Here is a 10,153-nt window from a genome sequence, read left to right as displayed (position 1 = left end):
CATGCATTGGAGAAGGAAATGGCAACCCACTCCAGTGTTCTTGCCTGGAGAATCCCAGGGACGGTGGAGCCTGGTGGGCTGCCGTCTATGGGGTCGCACAGAGTCGGACACGACTGAAGTGACTTAGCAGCAGCAGCAGCAGCAGCAGCTATGTTTCTGGGATTGTTGTAGGCACTGTGGATAAAGCAGGGAAGAAAACAGAATCTCTGTGTTCTTGGTGGTGGAGTGCACTTGAAGCCATTTTAGAAATACAGAAAGTCAGAGTGTGGCAGGATTTTAGCGAGCAAGCAGGAGTTTGTATCTGGCCAGACCTGAAGGGCTTTGAGACAAAAATGAGATTGAACTTTGTCCCCATGACAGTGGGGAGCCATAAACCAGTCTCCAGCAGCAGACGTGCCACCCTGAGAGCGGAAAGACGGGGCATTAGGAAGACTCATGAGGCACCACCAGAAGACAGGCCGGAGAAGTCCTTATAAGAAGAACGCTTCGGGTAAAGTGTGAGGGGCAGGACAGGGGAGGTGAGGGGCGGGGCTACGATCGCCCAGGCAACATAGGGCGCGCCAAACTGTTGGCTGATCGTCAATGCGTCATCCTCCCCGCTGCGTCCGCCCTCTGAATCCAATGGGCGCGGTCTCAGCGAGACGTTCAGCCCCTCCCGCCCCGAAAGCGGGTTGGAGTGGGGAATGCCAGCCACCTCTTGCTTCGCGACGCGGTCCTGGCCTGGTATAAAGGGATCGCAGAGAGCAAAGATGAGAATCTTGGAGCGAAGATAGTAGCTAAGTTAAAGGAAAGTGCGTTGATGTGCCATCTCCACTCTGTAGAGACGTGGCCCCGGCCAGCTAGTCGGAATCCTTTAATTGGTCCGCGAAGCAAGGGAGGGGAGGGCGGGTGGGGCGTCTCCTGGCGACTAGAGGATGGCCCCGCCCAGCAATCCGCGCCCAGCGGCCGGCAGGACTCCAGCCAATCGTGACTCGCGGCTCGGCTCCCGGGCGGAGCTGGGTGGGCCAGAGACCAGGGTGAGAGGCCCGGGGGAGGTGAACGAGGCCCCTACCCAACGCTGGAGGGTCGCTAAGCCGCGGGCGTTCCCGGAGGTGGTGGTTGCGAACCTGGCAGCTGAGGTGAGGTGTGGCTACCTGGCTTGGGATCTGCCTTGAGTTGAGGGACGTGGAGGCGCTCCCTCGAGAGTTGTGGAGGCGGGGTATGAGCGAGAGTAGGGGGCGCAGATTCAGGGTGATAATAGGGGTTGAAGAGAGGGTTTAGGGACCGGGGTTTCGAGATCCTTGCACGGAAGACAGTTTTGGGGGTGGGGGACAAAATTTTCAAGTGGAGGAAGTTTGAAGCTGGGAGATAGGGTATTTGGAGAAGCGAGAAAACTAGAGAAGGAAAATTTGGGGTAGGAAACTAAAAATTAGGACAGTTCTGGTCTCTGGGACAGGTTGAATTCGGGGCTCTAGTGTTTAGGGAAAGGTGTGAGGGGCTGGGCTGGGATCCTGGACCTTTGGAGAAGCGAGAGAAGTAGGGGCAAGGACTCTGGGTCTCCCAGACGCAGTGTCGGAGAGCGGGTTCTGGGGAGAGTTCCCTGTCGGGTCTTGGAAGTCACAGTGGGAGACTGGAGATGAAGTCGAAAAGCGTTTCAAAGACGGGAGAATAGAGGAACGTTGACGGGAGACGGTCTAGTAACTGAGATACTTAGTGTCCCGAACGGAGTGAATCGGAGCGCATTTGTAAGTCTTTGAGCGTTGTGCTGGGGTCCTGGGTCTCTGGGCCCGAGAGCAGCCTGAGTGAAGAATCCAGGACCTTCTGCGATTCCTAAGGGCCGGGAGAAAGCAGTTTTAGAGCCAAAGTCTGGAGTGGGGGAGGGGTGTTCAGGGCGTGGAGCTCAGACCCGCAGCCCAGGAGGCAGCGGAGGGCGGGGCTTGGCAATCGCCAGGCAGCTGGACGTCCGGGTTCCCTTCCCCCACGTACCTTGGGCCCCTGTGCGCATGCCCCGGGGGGGGCTGGGCGGGGAAGGCTAGTCCCTGCGGCATGCGGAGCCCTCCGGGGGTTGTAGTGCTTGCTCAACGTCAGTTCGTGTACCTGGTGGCTATTGGCCCACATTTCCCAGAAGCCCCTGGGCCAAATTGGGGCGTGTCTGAATGCTGAAAGGGGAACCGTATAGGGGGCGGGGCCTGTAGAGGGCCGAGATCTGGTTGGATGGACTGGTGGAGGCGGGGCTTGGCGTGAGTCAGTTCTAGCAAGTTTTCCTGTGGGGCTCGCCCAGGGGGAACCTGAAGGCCTCCGCAGAGGGAATGAGAGAGGCCCCATACCTTGTCGTTGGGCACGTTCCCAGTCAGTTAGGATGAGGGCATGGACAGAAATATCTTCCATGTGGAAAGAAGCGTCTTCACAGATAGGTGCCTTAACAGGGCTCCAGGTGGCTGGAATGTAGTAGGCACTCAAAAATATTTCATAAATAAATAGCAGTTAACTCTCGTTCATTGAAGTGCGTGATGTCACATTACTTCCCAAGATCACACAACTGAGCAGTGTGAAAAGCAGAATTCAGACCCAGGATTCTTTGCTTCAAGGCCATAGCTCTGTGCTCAACACCTGTCTTGTATCTGTCACACTTGAAGAAAAGAGTATTGTCGAAAGAACAACTTTAAGATTTAGGGGGACTTGAGTTAGGATCCTCATCTTGCATATGAGGAAATTTGAGTCTCAAGGAGTTAAACTCACTGAGGCAACACGGGCAAGTAAGTGGGATTCAAACCCAGCTATATTTAAGTCCAGATTTTGGTGTGTGTTTTTTTTTTATATTTTTATCTGTTTATTTGGCTGCATTGGGTCTTGGTTGACGCATGTGGATCTTCTGTCTTCCTTTCAGCATGCAAACTTTTAGTTGGGGCATTGGGATCTAGTTGCCTGACCAGGGATCAAACCTGGGCCCCCTACACTGGGAACGTGAAGTCTTAGCCACTGGACCACCAGGGAAGTCCTGAGATCTAATTTTCTTAATCACATTCACTGACTCTTCTTCTCAGCCTTGTGGGACTCATACTATCTTAATTTATAGATGCAAAAACTGAAGTTTGGATCATTACAAATCAACAATAGTCATACTAGAGATTTGGGATTTGAATTAGCCCTGCTGTGTCTTATTTACCCCTCCTCTCTCCCTAGGGCATCATGGTAGGAGGCTTGAAGAGGAAGCACTCAGATCTGGAGGAAGAAGAAGAGGATGAGAAGTGGGACTGGAGTCCAGCAGGCCTGCGGAGCTACCAGCAAGCCCTGCTCCGCATCTCCCTAGACAAAGTCCAGCGAAGTCTAGGCCCCCGAGCACCCAGCCTTCGCAGGCACGTCCTCATCCACAACACCCTCCAGCAGCTCCAAGCGGCGCTTTGCCTGACTCCTGCACCTGCCCTGCCCCCGGAGCCCCTCTTCCTGGGCGAGGAGGACTTCTCGCTGTCGGCAACCATTGGCTCTATTCTCCGGGAGCTGGAGACCTCCATGGATGAGACCGAGCCACCTCAGAATCCAGCAGCTCCCCCAAGCCCCCAGAATGAAGTGCTTCCCCAGCCCGATCCAGTCTTCTTAGAAGCTCTGAGCTCCCGGTACCTGGGGGACTCAGGCCTGGATGACTTCTTCCTGGACATCGACACATCCGCAGTGGAGAAGGAGCCTGCAGTGGCCCCACCAGAACCTCCTCACAACCTTTTTTGTGCCCCAGGGTCCTGGGAATGGAATGAACTAGATCACATCATGGAAATCATTCTGGGATCCTAAAACTTTGATGGGGGGCAGGGGAGGGCTCCTTCCTCATCCCAGCCTTGGTGGGATGACTCCCTGGATGCAATTCTGTGTGTGTGTGTGTGTTTTGATGGGGCCTCTAAGCAGTGGCCTCCTCTCCTCCCACTTCAGGGTTCCACAAATTGTCTTGCATGTGTGTGTGTGTCTGGTTATCTCAGCCTTCTGTGAAGGTGGGTCTTCCTGAATTAATTTATCTGTTCCAAATGCCTTAATGAGACTCTGTTTCCGGGAGTCTGATTTCCCACTTCCACATTTCTTCTGCCTTTTCCTCCAGTTCCGACTCCCCTTGTGTCACTGGGGCCTCAGGGAAGATAAGCTGGGCCTGTCAAAGGATGACAGGGATGTGCTACCTGGTTGCTATGGAAACCCAGCCTCTGCCTCATGGCACCTCCAGGTAGTGGGAGAGGCTGGCCTCCTCCCCAAGGCTGAACCCCACCTCCTTCGCAGGACCCCAGTCCCAGCAGCCTCCTGATTCATGACCAGGCCGGACCACGTGCAATAGGGTGGAAACCAAACTGCTCCATGCCGCATTATTTAAAAGAAAAGCGGGTTTTGTGGTGTTTTTGTTTGTTTGTTTTTTTGATTGTTTGTAATGATTTTTTTTTTAATAAAAGTATTTTGGAAGGGGTGATATTGCCTAAAGTTTCTTTGTAGGTCAGTGGGAGGGACCTGGTGTCCTTAGGGGCATGTACCCCTTCCCAGTCAAAGTTGGGGCAGGTATATTATTAGATACAGTATTTATTGAATGTTAAGACCACTAACATTATTGAACGCTAAGAGCACTGTTCTACCTACTTTATTTGAATTAAGTCATCTTGTCCTCATGATTATACTGAAATAGATACTGTTACCACATTTTACATAAGAGGAGGTTAAGGTTCAGAGAGGTCAAGTCATTTGCTCAGAAGAATAAGGACCACGGAGCTAGAACTCAAATTCAGGCTACCTCCAGAGCCTTCTTAACTATTATATTCATTGCTGCTTTGTAGATTTAGACTCCCCAGCCACATGGTGGACACAGGAAGGAGAAACTGGGTCACATGAATTAACATGTCAAAGGATAGGGCTCCCGGACACTTAAAAGTCAGCCCTTTGAGACTTCCCTGCCTGTCCAGTGGCTAAGACTCTGTGCTTGCAAGGCAGGGGACTCAGATTCAAGCCCGGGTCAGAGAACTAGATCCCACATACAACTAAGAATTCAGCGCTGTAACTACAGATCATGTATGCTACAACTAAGACTTGGCACAGCCAGATAGATAAACATAAATATTTTTAAATGAAAAAACTAAAAATCAGCCCATTTATTTTGTAGGAAATGTGCTACAGAGGCCCAGAGGAGAATGAAAATGCCCAGAGATCCCCAGCACTAACAGCAGATCTTGCTACAAAACTGTTGGCTAGGAAGTACAGTCCAGGCTAAAGTAAATGGTGCCAATGATTTATTTAGGAGGTGCAACCCCAGGCTGGCAAGAGTAGGGGAAAAGAAGGGAGGCCAGGGAAGATGTGATGTATACTGCTGCACTGGCTAGGCCTCCACAGAGACCTTTGAAAACATGACAACAGGTAAGCTTACGCTGCATTTAGGGACTTTTCTGGAAAGGATACAAGGAGGAACCACTTGTGGGTGTAACATGCAGGGAAAGGAAGGGGATTTTGCCTTTGCTTTCTGGCTCAAAGCCAGATTCTCACCCTGAGAGAGGCATTGCATTTACTCTGAAAACAGTTGGGTAACTGACAGGTGGGTGCCAATCCGGAGAAAGAAAGGAGGTGGTCAAGGGGATCAGAAGGCACATGCCCATGTCTGACTCCGACTTAAACCTCTAGGTGACTTCTTGCTCACTCAGTCATGTCCGACTCTGCTACCCCATGGACACAGTCCTCCAGGCTGCTCTGTCCATGGGATTATCCCGGCAAGAATACTGGAATGGGTTGCCATTCCCTCTTCCAGGGTATCTTCCCAACCCAGGGACCAAACGCACATCTGCGTCTCCCGCATTGGCAGCCAGGTTCTTTACCACTGAGCCATCGGGGAAACCCACACTTGGAATAAAACCCCAATCCATGCAAGGCCTGACAATCTTGCACCTAGCTTCCCTAGTTTTAGCTCTGATTCTTCTCCACTCCTCACACAACTCCAGTTGACCCCAGGGCATTTGCACCTGCTGTTAACTGCCCAGAGGACACTTCCTGCATAAGTTCACCCACATAAATGTCTCTTTCTTGGAGAGGTCTTCCCCGCCCTTCCTAGCTCAATATGTCCAGGTGCACCCCGACCCCAACCCCACTTCACATTCTTTGACTTTGTTAGTAGTACCTTGTGCTCAGTCACTCAGTCATGTCCAACTTTTTGTGACCCTTTGGACTGTAGCCTGCCAGGCTCCTCTGTCCATGGGGTTTTCCAGGCAAGAATACTGGAGCGGGTTGCCATTTTCTCCTCGAGGGGATCTTCCCAACCCAGGGATGGAACGAGAGCCTTTTGCATCTCCTGCATTGCAGACAGATTCTTTACCACTGAGCCATCGAGGAAGCCCTAGTAGTACCTATCCAATCTCAAGTTATTTATGACCTCTTTATGGTTAGGCTTCTGGTCTGTTGGAGAAATCTTTCAGAGGAAGGGGTTGGGTACTGCACAGAACTACCCTTGGCACAGGTGGGCACTCAAACTTTTTCTTTTTTCTTTTTGCTGTTGTTGAGAAGATGAACTCCCAATCTTGAGATAGCCAAACGTCCCTGCCACCTCTCTCGACTCACCTCCCCCACACCATTTTCTGATGCTCTTCAAACACATCATGTCCCACCCTCAACACCTGGAGTAGTATCTGCCTCATTGAGTGATCATGCAAAGTGTGTAAGAGGGCGCTTGCTGCACACCAAAGATTCCAATAATTGCTCAAATTTACTGAGTGCCTATGTGGACCTGGCACTCTTCCAAAAACATGAACAAAATAGAGTTCCCACTCTCATAAAACATCATCGTGGGAGAGGCTGAAATATACACTGAAATAAACAGTAAAATGTAGTCTGTCAAGTAGTGACAAATGTTACAAAGAAAAAGCAAGAAAGTGATGGGGATGTTGTTATTTAGATGGGAGGCCAAAGAAGGCCTCACTGACAAGATGCAATTTGAGAGGGACCTGAAAGAGCCGAGACGTGATCTTTGTGAATCTGTGGGGATACAATCCCTATAGCAGGAACAGCCAGTGCAAAGGCCCTGTGGTCAGAGCATTAGTTGAGAGTTAAAAGGACCATCTGGAGGTCAGTGGGGCTTCCCAGGTGGAGCTAGTGGTAAAGAACCCATCTGCCAATGCAGGAGATGTAAGAGACTCAGATTCAATCCCTGGGTTGGGAAGATCCCCTGGAGAAGGGCCTGGCAACCCACTCCAGTATTCTTGCCTGGAGAATCCCATGGACAGAGGAGCTTGGTGGGCTACAGTGCATGGGGTAGCAAAGAGTCAGACAGGACTGAATAACTTAGCAAGCATCCATGTGGCTGGAGTAGAGAGAGCAAGGAGGCAAGTACTAGGAGACAAGATGACAGAGTTTGAGGGGGCAAGTCCTGTAGGGTGTTGTAGAGTCCCGTAGGGAGGGCTAGAGCTTTACCCCGAGTGAGATGGAAGGCAAGGCTGGCTGTGCAGGAAGGAGACTCACTCCCCCCCCCCCCCATATTCATTTATTTAATTTATTTATTTGGCTGTGCATGTAGAGTCTTTAGTTGTGACACACCAGATCTTTTAGCTACACCATGGGAATTCTTGATTCCAGCATGTTGGATCTAATTCCCTGACCAGGGATCAAACCCTGGCCACACGAATTGTGAGCAGGATGTCTTAGCTAGGAATCACCAGGAAGTCCCCGGACTCACTTTTACATGAACTCTCTTTGCCCTAAACATACAGGTGTATGCTTAGTCGCTCAGTCGTGTCTGACTCTGCGACCCCATGGACTGTTGCCCACCAGGCTCCTCTGTCCATGGGATTCTCCAGGCAAGAATATTTGAGTGGGTTGCTATACCCTCCTCCAGGGGATCTTCCCAAACTGGGATCAATCCCAGGTCTCCCGCATTGTGAGCGGATTCTTTATTGTCTGAGACACCAGGAAAGGCCAAAATCCCGCGTTGCAGGCGGATTCTTTATCGTCTGAGCCTCCAGGGAAGCCCAAAAATACAGGAATGATGAGGAATCGTGGAGTTTTTTAGGACCACGGTGAGGCCAGTATGAGGAGCACCTCCACTTTCCAGATGATCAAACTGAGGCTCAGAGAGGCCCAGCTACAGCCGTCAGAAAACTGGCGGGAGAAGTGGAAGGGCTGGCCCCGCAGAGGGAATCGGGTCCCTGAGGGCAGAGTCCGCGTTCCGCAACCTGCCCTCCCGCCTCGGTCCCGCGTTGGGGGATGGGCCTCGGCCACCTTGGCCCCTCCCACCTGCCCACTCTGCCTGGGAGCCTGGCCGGCGCCTCCTCTCTCCCCAGGGGCGGGGTGGAGCGGCCGGCTGGGGGCGGGGCGTTCCCCCGAACACCCCAGCCCCTCTCCCTCCTCTGCTGGCGGAGGCTCCTCCCCAGGCCTGCCAGGACGTTGGCTCCGCTTCTGGTTTCATTTCTCGAGGCCCGGCCTCTCTCTGTTTCCCTCCCCCTAGCCCTTTGAATTTCTTCTCCACTTTCCGATTTCAGCTCTTCTGTCACCTCCTCAGGGAGGCTCTCCCGGACCACCCCGGCTGCAGGTACCTCTCTCCTAGCATCTCTATTATCCTGTCCTATTTGTGTGTGTGTGTGTTTTTAAGTCACTGAACAGAAAGAAGCAGAAAGAACAGAAAGAAGCAGAAATTATCTTCCTCATTTAATGATTTTCCAGCGTCTTCTCATCCCACTCAATAAAAAACAAAGGTCCATAGAGTGCTCTGAAGGGCCTGAAAACTTCTCTGACTTCCTCCCTGGCCGCAGCGACCCTACTTCCCCACCTCAGGGCCTTTGCACTGGCCCTTTACTCTGATTGGAACGCTTTACCACCTCTCCCACTTCATCAAGTCTCTACTCAATGGATGTCACCTCTTCAGAGAAACCCTCCAGCACCAGCTCTTTGTCCAAACTGCACCCCCTTTCATTACTCTTCTCCTGCGCTGCTTTTCCTTTTCACTTATCACCCTCTAAGATACTAAATCATTGCTTTATTCAGTTTATTGTCCACCTCCTTACATCAGGGATTTTTGTTTCTAATGTTCCGGCCATATCGTCAGTGCCTGGCACACAGAAAGTGCTCAATTCATTTGTTTTCATATTTCTTTTCTCTTTCCACTCCATCCGTCCTCTGTTCCATGAGAAGAGAGACCCTATGAGGCATATCAAGTGCTGTGCCCCCATTGTCTACAACTGCCCACCACATACTAGGTGCTCAATAAACACACGATAATCAGATGCCTATGAGCTCTTCTCTTTATGACCTGGAAAGAGCCACTTGGAGACTCTGAGTCTCCTTTTTCCAAGCCAAAAAGATAATTATGTGAATTTGCCTAACAGGGGCCTGGTTCTAATTAGCATTTTACCCTTTATTCATTTTGAAAAATTCAAGCAGAGAAAAAAGATGAAAAAAAAAAAGTATGTCTTCTGAACACTTGAATACCCTCTCACCTAGATTTAGTTGTTAACATTCTGTTTCCTTATGTGTATGTTTATATGTCTGTTTTTTTCTTTTGCTGAACCACTGGAGAGTATATTGCAGACATCTGAACATTGTACCCCTAATAGCTCAGCAGGCATCTCTTAAGATTAAGGACACTCAACTACAAACCACTGTCCTATTTCACATATGACAGAATTAAGAATTTCATAATATCACCTAGTATCCAGCCTATATTCAAATCTGCCCAATTTTCTTAAGAACATCCTTTATAGAATTTACCGCATACTAGAGTCTAAGGGCGGAGAAGGCGATGGCACCCCACTCCAGTACTCCTGCCTGGAAAATCCCATGGACGGAGGAGCCTGGTAGGCTGCAGTCCATGGGGTCTCGAAGAGTTGGACATGACTGAGCGACTTCCCTTTCACTTTTCACTTTCATGCATTGGAGAAGGAAATGGCAACCCACTCCAGTGTTCTTGCCTGGAGAATCCCAGGGACCGGGGAGCCTGGTGGGCTGCTGTCTATGGGGTCGCACAGAGTCAGACATGACTGAAGTGACTTAGCAGCAGCAGCAGAGTCTAAGGGAGGTTCACATGCCTATTTGGTTGTAACAAAGAAATTATACAGTATCTTTTATTCTGAAACATCCTCCCCCTAATCTCACTAATCCCTTTCTGTGGTTTCTTGAAATTGAATTTTTGGAAGAACAGCCCAGTCTTGCCGTAGACTTCCCACATTGTGTATTTGTCTGATTG

The 10,153-nt window shown here is 50.7% G+C and overlaps 1 protein-coding gene across 2 annotated transcripts; it reads left to right on the top strand.

Annotated features, from left to right (window-relative positions):
* Nucleotides 1-4,420, top strand: SERTAD3 (SERTA domain containing 3). 2 transcript variants are annotated; one of them, XM_019979679.2, is made up of 2 exons: nt 1-490; nt 3,163-4,420. In XM_019979679.2, the coding sequence occupies exon 2, from the start codon at nt 3,169-3,171 to the stop codon at nt 3,763-3,765; it is 597 nt and encodes a 198-aa protein (XP_019835238.1). In that variant the 5' UTR covers nt 1-490; nt 3,163-3,168; the 3' UTR covers nt 3,766-4,420. The 2 variants fall into 2 exon arrangements, with proteins under 2 accessions (XP_019835238.1, XP_019835237.2); XM_019979678.2 differs by lacking the exon at nt 1-490 and adding an exon at nt 918-1,118.
* Nucleotides 4,421-10,153: the final 5,733 nt, after the last annotated feature.

Source organism: Bos indicus, chromosome 18 (assembly GCF_029378745.1).
Source record: "Bos indicus isolate NIAB-ARS_2022 breed Sahiwal x Tharparkar chromosome 18, NIAB-ARS_B.indTharparkar_mat_pri_1.0, whole genome shotgun sequence".
Taxonomy (NCBI): domain Eukaryota; kingdom Metazoa; phylum Chordata; class Mammalia; order Artiodactyla; family Bovidae; genus Bos; species Bos indicus.
This window is presented reverse-complemented; position numbering and strand designations above follow the sequence as displayed.

Coding starts and splice junctions, on each gene's coding strand:
- SERTAD3 (XM_019979679.2), top strand. CDS start 3,169: ATGGTAGGAGGCTTGAAGAGGAAGCACTCAGATCTGGAGGAAGAAGAA.